The sequence below is a fragment of the Lutra lutra genome, chromosome 14 (assembly GCF_902655055.1).
Source record: "Lutra lutra chromosome 14, mLutLut1.2, whole genome shotgun sequence".
NCBI classification, from domain to species: domain Eukaryota; kingdom Metazoa; phylum Chordata; class Mammalia; order Carnivora; family Mustelidae; genus Lutra; species Lutra lutra.
Window position 1 is genome coordinate 5,994,731 of NC_062291.1, and position 17,223 is coordinate 6,011,953.

Consider the following 17,223-nt stretch of genomic DNA (forward strand, 5'->3'; position numbering starts at 1 on the left):
GATCAATAAAATGAAAAGGCTGCAAACATCTAGGAACTGTCTTCCGATGTCTTGCAAATGGGTCTTGGTGCTTCCCACCTCTTATCTCTTATTTATAAATTCAGATTTCAGGACTCCAATAAACCTCACACCTGGCTTTCGCTCTGTCTTTATTACACAGCTTTCCAAAAGGTAGGCTGTTTTCCCCCTCTTTTGTCTTCAGTGCATTTCCCACAGCCCATCATGGCCGTTTCGTTCCAGAGCTTTCCAGAGAGGAACTCCATGTCTCGACAGCCTTTTTAGTGTTGTCAGGATCTTTTCCTTCCAGTCTACGATTGCAGAGTGGCTGGCGGTACAGCAAGTTGAAAAATAAACAAGTGCTTTGGGGCTGTACTTTGTTCAGCTCTTCTCTTTATCTGTTTCCCTTATCCAGTTGCCCTTTCCCCGTTCCCTAGCACTTTTCCACCCCCCTACCATCGGTTGCCTTGTTGTTCTGGGTCTTTTATCTCCTGTTCTTCTCCTGCAGTTCCAGTCAAACCCCAACCCCAAACCCACACATCCTTTGGTCACATCGCCATTAGTGATTAAAACAATAGCCATTCTGAGCTTACTTTAAAAAATTAAAAAAGGCCTCAGAAAATGTTCAGTGCTCCCAATTTTATTTTTATTTAATGCTAAAAGTTAAAGAAAAAAAAAGGTACTGTAAATCTGACACATGACAGAATGCAGGTGATTTTTCCATAGCGTGATTTTAAAATATAGTAATGTTGGTATCTGAGATTACACTCACTTCAGCTGACATGAGTTTCATCATATATAGAAAAAGTATCACCTTCAACTTAAAAAAAAAGTAAAGGTTAAACGGTGGCACACTTTAAAAATACTTGGTGGCCAAGGAAAGGTATATAGTAAAAGTTGTAAACCATGTGTACGTTCTCATAACTTTTAATGTGAGGCCACATGAAAGACAGTACATCTGTTAAATTCTATAAATGTTAAAGCAAAAAAGGGAAAGCTTCAACACCCCATCCCCTAATATTTTGAGTATTAAAAGCACAGCTGAAATATTTAGGATCTGAAATCGGATACTGCCCATGTACAGTAAGTAGCTCTCTGACATTTTTATCCAGCTGTGGAGGATGTCTGCACTGCCATCAGGTACAACAAAAGATCAAACCCATGCCCCAGCGTTAACTTTTTAACTTAAGAGAATGCCAGAAAAATAACCCGGATCAACATTTTACAGCTGCAAGCCTTCCACAAAGGCCACCCAAGGGCCAGGCGGCCTCATGCAGACCTTAGTTTTTAATGGGAGTAACCTCAACACACAGCCCTTTAAAGCTATTCCTGTTCTCCCCCGCTCCCTAAACACCAGCACAGAGAAACCATAGGTTGTCTTTTCCACAGCTGGATAGACTTATTCAAAACAGCAGGATGGTTCTTTACTAATCTTTTTTAGAAAGCTTATCTGTATTGAGACTGCAAAGCATACAGATAGCTACCACGAATTAGGTCAAATGACTGATCAACTTGTAAAATCTAGGAGGTCAAATTCCAGTTTATAATAAAGTGCTTAGATACACATTTATACAACAAACCATAATAGTTGAGTTCTTTACACACGTCTTTATGGGCATGTAAAATTGTCTCTGTGTTTCTGCATGTGTGCATTTACATAAGAGAAACCAGTCTGATCTGAGTCATAGATGCGCCAATTAAAAAAAAAAAGTGTAACAACAAACTGGTTAATCATGCAAGTCTGTTTGTAATATAACAATGACCGGTAACATGAATTTGCACAGCATTAATAATAGGTGCCCTCATTAAAAACACTACAACAAAAATACTGTATTTGGTGCAGTATCTGATTTTCAAGTGTTAATAAACGGACCATTAAAAAGTATTTGAGCAAGTTAAAAAAGATAAAAACGTAACTAAAAAAGACTCCAAAGAGGGTAACAATCTCTATCTTCAAATTAAAATAGAAGCTGGGTCATAAACGATACACGTAAGTTGTAGTAGACCTTGAAGCCATGATTCAGCCTAATTATAGGGCCAAGTTACAAACACCTGAACATAAAAGGATTTAAAATAGTGTTCCTGTCAATGTTAAATCGTAACAGCACAAAAGAAAAACCAGTATCACTGTGAGACAACTATTTCTAATAACAGATGATTTATTGGTTTAAAAAAATCATTTTACTGATGCAAAATAGTAATCAAAAGAAATTAGTTTACAAAAGGTTTCTAAGAATAGTTTGAGAGGTGGGGCCTGCCTATTATTAAAACCCTTTCTTTAATTTTCACTAGTTTATCATTTTTTTTTTTTTTTCCAGAGGAACAGTATTATTCACTTGGTATTTCAAACACACGTAAGAAGGAAATTACAGGTTTCCTCCACCCCCATCTGGGCTGTCACTGATATGCCCACGGGCAGTCCCGGCAGCACCACGCGCTGTTACTGTCATTGTACCATACTGTATTTAGCACTCACTAGAAACAAGGGGTAGGTGATAGTACCAACAGCAATAGCACTACAGGTAAATGATAAAAAACAAAACAAAAGGAAACACAAAACAGAAACGAAACCAATCCCACAATCTCCAAGTTCACCTGAACTGTAACTTCTCTTGTGACTCTTTTCAAAGGAAACAACACCACCACCACCAAACAGAGCTCTGGGGTATTTAAAAAGACAAGGTGACGCTGCGGAGCCGGGCTCTGCTCAAAGACGGCAGTGCCATCTTGCACACACCACCATCCATCATCACCGCCCTTCAGTCACTGAATTGTGTATTATGTAACCAACGAGCATGCAGCGTTGTAATCTTACAACTGATCACGTGGGCAGTGAACAGTGGTCAACTTTGCCTTTCAAAAAAAAGAAAAATCCCCCCCTCCCCCAAACCACACAGTCCAAAAAAATCTCTCAGCAGCAACTCTCAGGCAGTCATCACTATCCCAACAACTGAACTGTAAGAACAAAACAGAGAAAGATCTGTTTTCCTGCTACTCTGAGAGGACAATGTTTTGGGGTAAACTTGGTGACATTTCTCAGTGGCATGCTGCCCACTTCACAACAGTGCCCCCTTCGCTCATTCCATTTCCTTCTCCACCAACTGGCCTCCGGCCTGAGAGAGGGGCCAGCAGTAAGGAATAACAGACAGTAAGGCAATCTTACAATGTCAGAAAATGTATTTGGCTTTTTTTTTTTTCTTTTTAAAATAAGTGCATACAAATACAGCTAGAAGCATTTCGGATTTGCCAAGTGCTCTAAAAAAGCAGCGCAAGTCACAGCCTACATTGAACGGTAACTGTCACCAGGATAATAAAGCACAAAGATATGCTAATAACATTAACAAAAGAAGAAAATGCCTTTATAAGTACATACCTTTTGTCGTCAAAAAAAATATAGAAACACAATGTATTCAAAAAAATCAAAATTATACAGCCATGTTTATGAAGTCTACATTTCCCTTGTCTTGGATATATATATATATGTATATATATATATATATGTGTGTGTGTGTGTGTGTGAGTGTGTGTGTGTGTGTGTGTGAGTATACATATATATATATATATGTGTATATATATATATATATGGAGATATATACACAATTCAAGCAGTTTTAGTTAAGGGTAATCACTGGGTTTTTCTGAAACCGGAAAGTCACGAGTCTCTCTCTTTTTTCACTTTCACATCTCCAGCAAGGATGGTTGCAATTTCCCCTTGCATAAAGGCCCAGGGGACATTGGAGCCCACAAGAGGGCATTTTTCCCCACTGGGACAATAGACCTCTCCACTAGCTCCCTGCTGTTTGATGCTTTGTCTGGAGCAAGGGAAGCAGAACTTGTGCGAAGGGACAGACGGGCACTGCACAAAGTGGGTGTCCTCCAGCCGCTCGTGGCAGAGGGTGCAGCATAGAGGGGCGCTGGCTGCCAGAGAAGAGTCTGGGAGGCTGGCAGGATGCACTGGCTCCAGTCCTCCTGTGCTGCCGGCCCCCTGGCCCCCCACCTCTCTGGGGCCTAGCCTTCTTTGGTTCATAGAGGACGGAGAAGGTGGACTGCTGCTATTCCTCCTGGTAGTGGAGTGAACCTGGTTGGCATCTTTCGAGGCATGACTGCCCCCTGCATTGTCTGCTACTAAGATCAGGGCCGCCATGGGCGACTGGCCGTTCTGAGCCGCTTCAGGCGGTGTGGTCCGGTTGGAATGAGGTGAGGCAGTGGGTGGTGGTGGAGACACAAAAGAGGATGTAGGAGTAATGGGGATCTTGAGCCCTTCTGTGGGTGCGGACAGCCATGGCTGTGCCTCTCCGTTGATCTTAGGGGGCCCAACTTCACCTTCTGGTTCTGGAGAAGGCTTTCTTTTTCTTGCTGTTCTTGCAACTGGCAGGGGGAGAAAAGAAAAGGGAAAAAACAAAAACAAAATAAACGGATGTGCACCAAAAAGGACGGTTCTTTTACTAACACAAGACTCGCTAAAGAATTTCTGTTCTCTCAAACCCTGTACAGAAAATCTCACATGAATTTCCAGTGCACGTGCAACTCACAACACTTAAGACTCAAGGGGCTCTGGGGCAGGATTTTAAAAGGCCACAGAACACAGCACCTATGCAACGGCCTGTTTCTACACAAGCATGCATGTACCCAGGCTGAACTGTGCACACGATCGCCAACATCCCCCAACAGGTTAAAAGGTGGCTGGTGCCCTCACGCTCCCATCCAAGAATGTGCTGGGAAAGGAAAACCCTGTGTCAGTGCCTATCAGCCCAGTCTGACTCATCTCTGTTGTGCTGCTTCAGCACAGGAACACGTTGCCACTAAGCACTGGTTCCGCCTCAGGCAGATCAGGAAGTTGGGTGTTTGTTGTTTCTGGGCTGGGATAGAACGGTAAATGGAAAGAACACCCCCCTCCTCTGCTCTGCGCCCCCCTTTCTCCCCTAGGTCCCCTCGCTCCACAGCCGCCCCTACCTGCTTTAGACCCGTTGGCCCCGTTGGCCTCGAAACCCAACAACCTGCCTGCAGTCAGGGCCGGCTCCTTCTTAAACTTGCTCTCGAAGGGCCCCGAGTGGCCGTGCTGGTGCAGCGCCAGCAGCGTGTCTCGCACGGTCTTGGGCCGGTTGACCCAGTCCTGCTCTCCCGGCCCGCGGCCTTTGCTCGCGCCCTCGGCGCCCAGCTCGGCGGCGCCGGCCGCGGTGGCCAGGCTGTCGGCCGCGCCGCGATGCGAGGGCGGCGGCGGCTGCTTCTCCTTGGCCGCCGCCTCGCGCTGCTCGTGCTCCACGGCCGCGCTGCTGGACACGGACGCAGGACGCTTGTGCGAGCTCAGTTCGGCGGGCTGCGCCGAGCCCAGGCCGGCGGCCGCGGCCCCGGACACGGCGGCCAGCGAGGCGGCGGCGCGGCCGCTGAGGCCGAGTGCGGCGGGGAGCGGCGTGGCCGAGCCGTTCATGAGCGGCACCAGGGTAGGCGGCACGGCGTGCCCGCGCCGCGGGTTCGGGCTCTGGCGGTTCAGCTCCGGGGGCTCCTCCAGCTTGGAGAAGCCGTTGGGCACCAGGATGCCGTTCACGGGCGGCGGCTGCGGCGTCGGCGGCTGGGCCAGGCCCGCGGCCGGGCGGCTGCCGCCAAAGTCGGAGCCGAGGCGCGGGGGCCGCTCGGCGGCGGCCGCCAGGGGGTAGCGCTCCAGGGCCTGCGGGGCGCGCGGGGCGGCCTCGGGGCCGCCGTGGCCCAGCTGCTGCTGCTGCAGGAGGATGTCCTTGGCCGAGAGCGGCGGCGGCTTGGTGGCGGCTGGGGTCGCGGCGCCGGGCGGGGAGCGGCCCTCAGGGAAGCAGCCGTGCGCCCGCTTGAGCTGCCGCGCCGTCTCGATGACGAACTCGACGCGATCGGCGCCCTCGTAGTTGACGCAGCCGCGGCACACGGGCTCGGTGAAGTCCCAGATCATGGCCCAGGGCATGCGGGGCAGGTCACACAGGTAGCACGACTGCCGCCGGGACGCGGCCGCCACCGCCACCGCCGCGGCCATGTCCGAGGAGCCCGCGGCGCTGGAGGTGGAGGAGGAGGAGGAGGCGGAGGAGGAGGGGGCGCCGCCGCTCCCCGCCGGCACCACGCGCGCCCTCCTCCCCCCCCAACCCCGCGTCTCCCCCACCAGCGGCGGCGGCGGCCGCAGAGGCGGCGGCGGCGGCGGCGGCAAAGCCCGCGAAGGCTCGGCGCCCGCGCAGCGCCCCCGGGGCACGAGGGGCGGCGGGCGCGGGGCGAGGGGCTGCAGCCGCGGCAGCACGTCCCCCCGGCCGGCGCGGGCGCGGGCGGGCGGCGGGGCGGCGCGGCGCGGCGGGCGGGGCGGCGGCGGCGGCGGGAGCTCGGCCGGGGCCGCGGCCGGCCTCCAGACCGGGGCGAAGACGGGCCGCGCGGGCGCGGGGGAGCGCAGCAGGTCGCGGCGGCGGCCGGCGCGGAGTGCGGGGCGGGGGGCGGGGAGGCCGGGGGGGCGGGGGGCGGGGGGCGGCCGCCGGGGCAGGCTCAGCCCGAGCGGCGGGGCATGCCGCGCCGAGGCGGCGGCAGCTGCCGGACGGCGTGGAGCACGGGCGCGGCGCGAGCCACGGGTCGCTCCGCTGTTCTCTCACAGCTCCCGGCGTCGCCACTCTCCAGCGCCCGCGTCAGCGCCCAGCCCGCCTCTGCTCCTCCGCCGCCGCCGTCGCTGCTGCTGCTGCCGCCGCGGCCGCTCCACTTCTACAGACTTGATTCTTCGACAGCCTCGCACGGCGCCTGCGCGGGCCCCCTCCCCTCGCGCGCGCGCCCGCCCTCCCCCGCGCCCGCGCCCTCCCCCTCCCGCCGCGCGGGGAGAGAACGAGCGCTGCCGGGATAGCCGGCTCCGAGGCGCCCGCCCGCGGGTCAGCGTCGCCCGAGAGCGCCGCGGCCGGTGTCCCCGAGGGGAAGGCGGCGCGGCCGTCCCAACGCTCGGCTGCCTCCACTACTCGGTCCCCATTCCTCCCTTCCAGGACGTTTGGGCCAAATCGCCCTAGTGCTCGTGTTTTCAAAAGCCCCTCGGTGACTGGCGCTGTCAGTCTCGAGAGCGGGGACTGTCAGTGTGGCGTGGCTCAGTTCTGGTTCTGAGGAGTTTGTGTGGACTCACACTGGGCGCTTGCACACTCGCACCCGTCGGGACGCACGCGCGCGCTGCGGCGCCCTAAGTTTCACGAACGGCAGAGTCTGCGCCCGAGCCCGGGGCCGCGTCCGCACGCCGCTCGGCCAAGGCCTGGGGACCCTCGCTAGCCTCAGCCCCGCCCTCCCCTCCTCCTCCGCAGCGGCCCGCCCTGCCGAGCCGGGGGCGGCGGGGGGGTGGGGTGGGACTCGCCGCGCCGGCAGACCCCACCGCCTCCTGTCGGACTGTGCGGCGGGCGCGTGACGTGGGCGCAGAGCCGCGGGCCCGCGTGCGCCGCCGCCGCCGAGTGCGCACGCTCCGCGCGGACGTGACTCGGCGCCCCTGGCACTGGCGGCCTCATTGAACGAATGCACATTCCAGGGATCCGGGATCTACGGCCGGCGCGGTCGCGTCACCGCGCAGGCTCCGCCCCCTCCGGCGACAGGAGGCCTCCGGGCCCCGCCCTCGGGACCAAACTTGGGCCGGAGGGGGCGCGGGCGCACGGGTCCGCGCGGGCCGTGGGGTGGCCGGCCAGCAGGCCGGTGGGGTCGTACGGGCCCGGGCCATCGGCGGAAGTCCCCGGCGCCGTCGTGGGGCGGGACCGACGGCGTGGCCCGGGCCCGGGGAGCCCCCGGTGGGCGCGGACCCGCCTGGCGCGAAGGCGGGGCGCGGCCGCAGAGCCCGCTGGGCCCGCCGCGCTGTGCGGGTGCTGGCGGCCGCGGGCCGTGCCGGGACTGAAGTGAGCGCTCGAGTGTCCCACTTTTATCGGGAGGAGGAGCTGCTGTGTGCCATGGTGAATCGCTTCTGGCCGGTCTTAGTCTTACTAACAGACGCAGCTTAGTCACTCTCGGTGGGGACCCAGACACCTCGGCTCTGCACGGGCGGCCCTTAGGAGCTGCTTTTGTTGGAAAACAGGCCCGCAGCGCCCGCTGAGACGGGAACGGGCTGGCCCCGTGTGGGAAGAGCAGGGTACTCATTACATTATCTTGCCTACCACTGGATCGGTAGGTGGAGAGAGAAAAAAATCCTGCTGACGTTTCTCTGTAGTTGTTGCTGTTGAAAATGCCAGGTTGCTTCAAAGGACTAACCACAAGGAAGAGGAAAAACACCCTTAGCGAAATAGTGGAGGGAGCTGCCTCAGCAGCATGAAGAAACCTGTTCGAAAGTGGCGCAGAAAACGTAGTGCCAGGCCGAGATGTTTTTACAGGCCAACCCTGCATGTCTTCTGGGGATTTCCAGAGAAGGTGTGCTTGCCATGGAGGTCTCCCCCATCTGGTCCCGGGTCTTGCTTGCAATGGCAGTCCTGCCTCACCCTCCTCTAGCAGGGGGCACTGGACATGCCCAGTTCCTTCCCTGGAGCAACTGGTGCCAGTGGGTTTGGTCACTCCTGGTACCTGCCGTCTGGAGCCTCTTTCAGGACCTGTCCCTCCGGTCGCTCTCCAGAGAGACCCTGTGCCACTCATTATAGCACGTGACTTCTCTCTCTGAGCCACTGCCCGAAGTGGACAAGGTCCAGGCTTTGTGCCTCAGACAAACTAGCCATCTGGACACACCCAAGACATGCCCCCCGCCCCCAGGCAGTGACTGGAAGATTAGAAAACAAAAAACCCACCCTGTGTTAGAGCCCTGGTGTCATTATACTCATTTACCTGCAAGCTGGTACTGTAATACCCTCAAGGGAAAGCTTGCTGTTCTATCCCAAAATAGAAACACCGAGATACAAATTCTGCCTTGAGAGGGACTAAGTAAGGATCCTTGTAGAATGGAGCTTTTCTTCTCCAAATGAAGGGCATTTCCTTTTTATTTTACACTAGGAGTTTAATGTCGAAACCGAGTTGTTGTAACTTCCCTAATGAAATGCCTGCTGGAGAATGGAGAGGCTATTTTAGTTCTGGTCTCCCTTGCCATAAAAGGCTCCGGGATCAAGGGGGTTAAGGCTGGCCCTGGATCCGGGACAGCAATTCCTTATATTGTATCAAAAGTCTTTCATGCTGCCTGGCCTTTCATGTAGCTCCGAAGCAGCTTTATCGATCTATGCTAAGTAAACATAGCTTTGTTTTCGTCTTCCACCCTCTGCCCTCCCTCCCGGCACAGACTGGAGTTGGATCCCTTCCAAAGCGGCTGCTGCAGCAGCCAGAGCCGCCTCCTCCACACACAGAAGCAGGGCTTCTAGGGTGAGGCAATGCGTCTGCAATTCGCAGAGACAAGGCAGGAATTGTAATTGTAGTTCATCATGTGATGACTTATGAAAGAGGAAGTTGGTATGTTTTAGTCACGTAGACTCTGCCCTCTTGCTTAAGGCTGCAGGTCCTTTCAGAAGAGCATTATGATCTTCTTTGCCACACAGAGTCAAGGTTACCAGGTTGGCTGCAGGGAACTCCTGCACATTCATACGTGGACAGGCAGGTGGAAGCCACAGGAAGGGTTGGTGGGGCAGTGGGTTGAGGCTGGTTTTAACCAGATTGCTGAAATGCTGGAATTTGTCTTAAGAACTAAAGAAAACATTCTACGGGGAACACCTCTGCCGAGACTAGATGAAGCAACAGTCCTTTCCAGCTCTAATTTCTAAGATTTGAAAAATAAAAATCATCCACAGTTTAAGAGCAAAAGGAAAGCTGTTTATTATGATACCATAAAAAAGCAGGAATAAGGGAAGTGATCAGATGTTTAGCCAAAGGGAGAAGTTCTAAGCAATAGCTCTATGGGTGGAAGGAATCTGCCCTTCCCAATTTACATGGGCTTTTTTTACATGGGCTTCCACGTGTGAGCATTAAACATCTAAAATCCGAACCGTCCCCGGAGCTTACTCCAGTGGAGATGCTCTTGTTAACATACCACAGCGCTGTACTGACAGTCCACAGGGCAGTGTAAAGAAAAAAAAAAAAAAGGTTCCTTCCAGAAGACCCTGAGGGAACTCTGCCCTAAGGACATGCAGCTGGGGGAGGGTTGCAACGTGTGTGCTGTCCACGAGGTGGTATTCCTGGAGGCTTGTGAGTTCATGCACTTCACCCTATATTCACATGTGGAATCACAGCCTTCATTCTTCAGAGCGCAGTTTCTATTAATAGCGTGATGTTGCAACCATACTAGAGCTTCTTAAACTCTGACCCCGGCATATTTGGAGGAGGAGGGAAAAAAGGCAGCCTGTGTGTCATTTGGGATTCTGTGGATAACATCCTCAGCTCCTTGTACTTGGGCAAAACTGCCGTAAGATTGAAGAGTGCATGTGCTACTCAGGGCTTTTCTACTTAAAAAAAAAAAAAAAAAAAAAAAAAAAAAAAAAAAAAAAAAGTTATAAATAAGTACTTGAACAGACCTGTTTACATGAATACGTCTGTACACGCTATGGAGAGTCGTGACACAAATGAACCTTCTGTCATAGATAGAAGAGCCTTTCTTCTAAGTAGTAGCATTTTATGAGACAGTTCTACTGGTTTTCAAATTGCAAATACACTTTTTTAGAAATACTTTCCCTCTGTGTGACCTCTCCCTATAGCCTGCCTCCCCTGTGCACAGAAAGCATTCGGATATTAAAGAGATTTTGGCATGTGGGGGAGATAAACTCTCTGTGGAGGGTCTAAGAATCAGGCCAAATAAAATCACAGGAGCTCTTAATCACCCACATATTATACACAGAAGCTGTTAGTCACCAGTCTATGTGTAAACATATATATAGGTCCCCGTTTAGAGTAAAAATTGGGGTCTTGATGTAGGCTAACTACTTACTGTGTCAGAATTTAAAGCGCTAAGTGAAAAATACAGACAAAGGAGAGATTGAGGTCACACACTTGCTCAGTCTGCAAGGAAATTTGTAGGAAAACTGGAAGGGATTCAACAGCCATTTGCTGCCAGAACCCTGCTATTGACTTTTTGGAAAGAGCATGATGAAATGTACTTTTCTGGAAAAATGTCTGAATGTGGGTTTAACGGATATTTAAGACACTCACCAAAATCCTTTAAAAAATATCACTAGGAAGATGCTGACACAATAGTGAACTAACCTCAAGGATAATGTTTGAAAATATTAAGAAGGTGAATTTTCTTTCATTAGCTTACCTACTTAAAATGTGACTTTCTTGCATACACGTTCAGTAGTAAGGGGACTGAAAAAATGAAAGATGTTACAATTCTAAAAGGTTAAGGATAATATGATTGTCCTATGTTTATTATATGTTTATTATACCTTTCATATGGACATTCAAAAAAGATATTTCAACCGTAAATTTTATTATCTTCTCATCCTTTTTCAGAAACAGAAACCCAAGGTATTGAAAGATGGAGTGATTTGCCTACAGTAGCATTAACGGTGAGTGTCAGAACTGAAATCCAGGTATGAGTCCTGTTGTCTAATGATATAGTCTAGAAGATTCTACCTGCATTTTGAATTTAAAAAAAAATCACGTAAGCACAGTATAGAAAACTAGTAAGGGAGTGTTAACATTTGTGAGTGTTAACAAAGAGAATATTAAGATGCGCCAATCTCTATCTATATTTATAGGGGAAAAAAAAGCAATTCTAAGATAGTTCACAGGACATGCAAGAAAAGAACAGCAAACAGTCACAACAGATAGAGGGAGATGGTAGAGATGAGGGACAGTTGCCGCTATGCCGTGCCCGGTATGGGACTCCTTAAATGGCAAGCTATTTTGTGCTGGTCTTTATGAACCTTAGATTAAAATCAATGTTGGTGGTAAGATAAAAGACTTCCATTCTGGAATTTAGTTGGGTAAGGATATGGTTTGGGCAGTCACCAAATTGGAATACTGCACCTCTAGATCCTTATGACATGTTTCCTTAAGAACAAAAAGGAAAATCCCATGAAATCATCTAATTCCTATTATAGGATTCCAATCCTGGCTACTTTGCACTCAGACAAATAAATACAAGGGGCTAGGGGGCCCTGAAAAGAAAAAAGAAAAAAAAAAAAAGCGAAGTCAGATATTCCATAGCATTTCATGGTTATAAAGGGCTTGTAGGAAGCAAAATGATCACAACTTATTCCAAATAGACCTTCATTGTCATTGTTTGTATTCCTTACGAAAAAGTGAGCCAGTGTGAACTAGACTGACTTTCTCTTGACAAGCTGAAAACATATTTTATAAAAGAATGCCAATCAGTGGGAAAATTTGCCCTTTACCAATGGGGTTTCAATAACCTGTTCTGGTAGCTTACTTGCTCTCATCTAATGTGTTTAGAAACAAAGAAGAAGAAGGAGTTCTAGTCCAAGATGGCAATGTAGAAAGACCCTGAACTTACCCCCTCAATGGAACACACTAAATTATACCTATTTCTGGAACAGTCCTTCCCAAAGAAGCACTAAGGGCCCACCCAACAGCTTCTCCACATCAAAGGATAGAACGGGGGAAAAAAAAGTAATATTGTCATTTAAAACAATTATTTTATGTGTATAGGTGATATTCTAATTATACCCAAAGATCTAAATATTTAACAGTAAAATTATTTCTCCATTTTGTGTGTGGTCAGTTTTATGTACAGAGGAGACACAGAAGGCTCCCTGCAGAAGGAAAAAAGGAAGAAAAATTTAAAAGACTCATCATGGGCTGTAATTTATTAATTGGAGTAAGTGTGCATTAGCACATCTGCTCCTGTGCCCACATGGCAATGCCTCTTTGCCAAAGGGAGTGCAGAATCATCGAGACAATCCAAATTCACGCTCAGAACTGAGTTGACACAGAGAAGAAGAAAGCCGAACTTGTCTTGAGAATAGACAGCCCAAGTTTGTGCCCTGCCGAAAGACCACCAGTGGACAGAAATAGAGAAACAGATTTCCTATTGCGACTGCCTAAATATAGTGTGTTTACTAAAAAGCTGGTCACAGCTAAAATGCAAGTACGGATGAACTTTGATGGACTTGTTGGCGTGCCTTGTCAGCCCTTCCAGCAAATTCCTTAGTGAGGAAACCGGTCTGAAAACTTGCCTGGGAACTTCACACATGGGAACTTCCTAGGGGCTATCTCTTAGCATTTCAGAGATATCTAGATTTTGGACATTTTTCAGATTGCTTTTATTCCACTACCTATCAATCTACCTACATTTGCATTAACAGATCAATTCGTTCTTCTTCACCATGACTAAGACGTCATGTCCGCTCACTTTATCAATTTATTGGAGCACCAGGGAAATGAAGACTTTGCTATAAACAACAGCCAGAATCCACGTTTCCCGGACTGCAGCCCACTGGTGGGCTACCTTCTATTTCTGTTTTCTTCCCAGGTTCTTTTTTTACATACATGTAAATACCCACATAGGAAGTGGGCGAGGAACCATAGGTTCTGTTCACACACCCAGCAGATCACCTGAGGCAGGTCACTTGGACACCCTGGGCTGGCGTTTTTCTCTACTGGGAGATGAGACGCTGAACTCGATGCCATTTCCACCCAGACCCTTCCCACGGTGCGCGATTTCATGGGCATACAGGGGACTTTGACAAACCCAAGCCCTACATTCTTCTGACACACGTGGCATCACAAAACAATGCATAGGAGTGACCAATGAATGTCTGCCCATTATTTGGGGGGCCTGGTGCCATCAAAATAAAGTTGTGAAGTCATGTGGCTACCAGATCATCCCATCATCTGAGAACATTATGTCTGCTTGGTCTGGGCTCCCGAGGATCCCAAGCTAAGAGTGTCTAAGCCACGGTCTGTGCTTAGTTTAAGTTAGCCAGGGCAAAAGCATCTGTAGCAGCATTAATATGCCCAATTGAAGTGTCTCAAGGCTTAATGGAAAATATTTATTTCCACAAGAGACAGCCTTATTTTAAATATATGTATATATCTATATCTATATCTATATATAGGCAAAGATTATGTATATATGTATATACTTCATATAAAATGGGCAAAGATTCAATATCTATTGACAGCCCCTTCAGAAGACTCAAGAGGACCTTAGTTGAGTAAAACGAAAAACTGTTCCATACACTGACAGGCATTTGGCTGGATAGATCAGCAGGATGTGGAAACTTGTTTTGAGGGTTTTTTTGGTATTCTCACCCAGGATTCCTCTGCTTAATAGCTGGGCAGCTTTTCCGCTGGCTGTATACTGAATTTATAAAGGATGTTGGGGGAGATAAGTTCTAGGAATCCTTATATTTTAAATTTGTTACCTATAGTGAAGTATTACATTCATAACGTTCTGTTTGTGTTTCATTTATTTGGCTCTGATTATGACAAAACCCTCATGACGTTGCTGAAGTTCTGTATACTTCAAAAATGGTGTTGGTGGGAAGCACTTATGTGTGGGCGTTTCAACTATTTTTCTAAAACCAAGAAAGAGCCATATTCCTTGCTTTTCATATTAAAAAATTACTCAATATATTTGAAAGTGAGTGTCCCAGAATCAGACTTCCAGATTCCATGAATTCAGAGTGTGGAAAAGGAGAAGCAGCCCCTTTTAGCTGTAACAGGAGACATTCTTTTAAAAGCCTGGAATGCTGGAGCCCTCTTATACTGAAAACATGTCAGGACATGCCTTTTTGGGATGCTGTCAAGTGGTTTAGGCTCAGAATTCTACATTCCATACTTTCGAAGTTGTTTTCTGTTGGCAGATGACCTCTTGATTATTTTCATGTGGTGGGTGTTCAGGCCAACCTCTCGGGTTCCCCATAATTAACTACCCGCCCCCCAAAAACAGCCCCCAAACCTCTACCCTGTCAAGTGTCCATATTTTAGCATAAAGTTATGGGTCATGTCGGTGCTGGGCTTTTAACGGTCAATCCTATGAGCTTTGTCACAGTTCGCCACAAAAGTCAGTTCCAAATCAGGTACACATGACCTAGAGCGCTTTATCTTCCAATGCTCCTTCCTACTTTTTGAGTAGTGTCACCATGTTAAGGAATGAAAAATTACTGTTGCAAAAAAGTTTTCACCTTTAAGGAGCTGTCATTTCCCTAGTAAAATCAAGTAGCAATTCCCATTCACCTTGGCTCCTTTTGGGGTCAAGGCTGGGAATGGGTTAGTGGACAGGTAGACAAAGGAACTGGTGACTGGTGTCTGTCCTGACTCAGAGAGGCACAGCTGCCCCCTGGTGCAGAAGAGACCAGTTCAGCACAAACCAGTTCTACCACTCCGCAGAACCCCTGTTTTCTAGGAAGTTGTGATTCATGGGTTGGAGAACAACACTACAGTCCGGTACCCTGTACAGCATGAACCTAGTTAAATTAAAAGTGAATGCTCCCCCCCACCCCGTCTCCCCAGCCACCAAGAATTCATTTCACAGGTGCTTCTGTCTGTGGCTCCCAAACAAAGGTAGCCCAACTTAAAACCTGTCACCGTCTGCCTTGTTATAGAAGACACATCAGTAGATATTTTGATATTTCTCGTTCGTGAGCAGCCTTCTCAACATGCCCCCAAATGGAGAGGTATAATCTTGAGTGATGGTTAAAAAAAATGAAAAAAAAAAAAAAAGTCTCATCTCATTTCACTTTGTGGGAATTAGTTCCTAATTGTCTGTTTTATTGGGAAATTTCCCAGAGATTTATACACTATGAGAAATGAGTCTGGAAGAAGCCAAACAGGACAGACATAACAGTCGAGTTCTTGGAAAACATTTCATCTTGCAGACCAAGACTACAACTTGGAAATCATTTTTATGCTTTTATTATGGTATGTCCATTATGATATTTTAGGTGAAGTCAATAGAGCCAGCATAAGGAAGAAAAGCAGTTCTCTCTTCAAGCTTTGCAGAGGTAGCATAATTAAAATAATTCTATGGTGGAGTTTCAACACCTCCCATTGAGCACCATTGTTTACGAAGTAAGAACAGTAATCCTCACGTAAAAAAGGTGGTATTGCTACCCGAGACAGCAGATGGTGTTATTAAATACACAGGCAAAGTCTAAGGTCATAAGGAACTAACAATTAACCAGAAATACGATCTGTCATAGTCGTTTAATGGGTAACCTACCAGATATATGCCACTTGCATTATCGTGAGTGTTGGGGGGTTCGTCATCAAGCTTCTGAGTGGTTACACAATCAGTTTGGCAATACTGTGAGGATATTCTCGTTTAAGCATTTAGTGACACCAATAAACTAGAAAGAAAGTGAACATCGGAGTGATTTCCTCATAATCTTGCTTTCTGTTGCCTACTTTTTAAAAATACTTTACTGTTTCAGATTGTACGACTTCACAGCTCTCCCTGAAAGTGATTGGTCTACCCAAGCTAACCCATGTCAAGATTCTGGATTTTGTGCTGCTAATTCGAGTTGCTTCTTCATTAGGCTTCTTCACATTACCGTAGGTATTATTTTTGCCCTGGCAGATTTCATAGTGATGAGAAAAGATGGGGCCGTAAATGGCAGCCGCACACAGGGGAGCAGCCTGAAACCAGGAGGGTGGGGGGCAGGGAGCAGAGGGCAAAGTGTAGCCCAGCACTTACCAGTATGCAATGGGGGCACAATTAAAATCTGGAAGTGGACTCAATTTTGATTATAAATCAAATACAAACACATCAATAAAGTAAGATCTTTACACAGACAGCCCACTTCCTTATGAGGGTTTTCCAAGAAGGATTTGCCATGGAGAATGTGTGCACAGTTTCCTGTTGTTCAGTTAGGCTTTGGGGGCTGAAGCACTGAATTCTAAATTCACGCGAAGGAAAAATGAGCAACAGGACAGCAACCAAGTCTGAATCACGAAGAGCAAACTATTTGCTTGGAATTTGGAAGGGTGAGCCTTGTCCCACAAGTAAGAACTCCAAAGTGTGTTAAAGAGTTGTGACTCCCACCATTGTGCCAGCTAATCTGAAAACCAGCTCTGGAAAAGCTAAAACATCCCCAGTGCCCCAGGTGAATAGAAAATGAACAATGGAAAATAAGGTTTGGAGGCCACTGGCTCTCATCAGAGTTAAGTGGGGGGATCCCAGTCTGTGGACAAAAACCCCTTCTTAAATTTCTGCAGGATTTGGTGAGCAAGCCTGAATCACAGAAAATGCATGCTAATAAGATTTTTTTTTTTCTGATGCAGCTTCACACATTTAAATATGTATATTTACATTTCTCCACATTTAAACTGAGTCAGAAAAGCAAAGCATCTGAAGGCACAGACTCCCAGTCTGAGACCTTCCTCTACACGCCCAGGGAGCTCAATTCT

At 48.6% G+C, this 17,223-nt stretch overlaps 1 protein-coding gene and 1 long non-coding RNA gene across 3 annotated transcripts; one reads left to right on the forward strand and one right to left on the reverse strand.

The window, feature by feature from the left end:
- Positions 1-621: 621 nt before the first annotated feature.
- Positions 622-6,241, reverse strand: IRF2BP2 (interferon regulatory factor 2 binding protein 2). Of its 2 annotated transcripts, none has more exons than XM_047702087.1 (2): positions 4,999-6,241; positions 622-4,365 (listed from the first exon to the last, which is right to left on the reverse strand). In XM_047702087.1, exons 1-2 carry the CDS (start codon positions 5,993-5,995, stop codon positions 3,650-3,652), a joined length of 1,713 nt encoding a protein of 570 aa, XP_047558043.1. In that variant the 5' UTR covers positions 5,996-6,241; the 3' UTR covers positions 622-3,649. The 2 variants fall into 2 exon arrangements, with proteins under 2 accessions (XP_047558043.1, XP_047558044.1); XM_047702088.1 differs by having other exon boundaries at positions 4,951-6,241.
- LOC125084585 (uncharacterized) lies at positions 4,784-15,796 on the forward strand. The gene is made up of 3 exons (XR_007122649.1): positions 4,784-4,869; positions 11,359-11,414; positions 12,593-15,796. It is a non-coding gene; the product is annotated as an uncharacterized LOC125084585 (long non-coding RNA).
- The last annotated feature ends 1,427 nt before the right edge of the window (positions 15,797-17,223 follow it).

Excerpts from the sequence above, each read along its gene's own strand:
- IRF2BP2 (XM_047702088.1), bottom strand. The coding sequence starts at position 5,995 with ATGGCCGCGGCGGTGGCGGTGGCGGCCGCGTCCCGGCGGCAGTCGTGC. Across the intron at positions 4,366-4,950 it reads GGCCAACGGGTCTAAAGCAG|TTGCAAGAACAGCAAGAAAA; the intron begins GTAGGGGCGGCT and ends TCCCCCTGCCAG.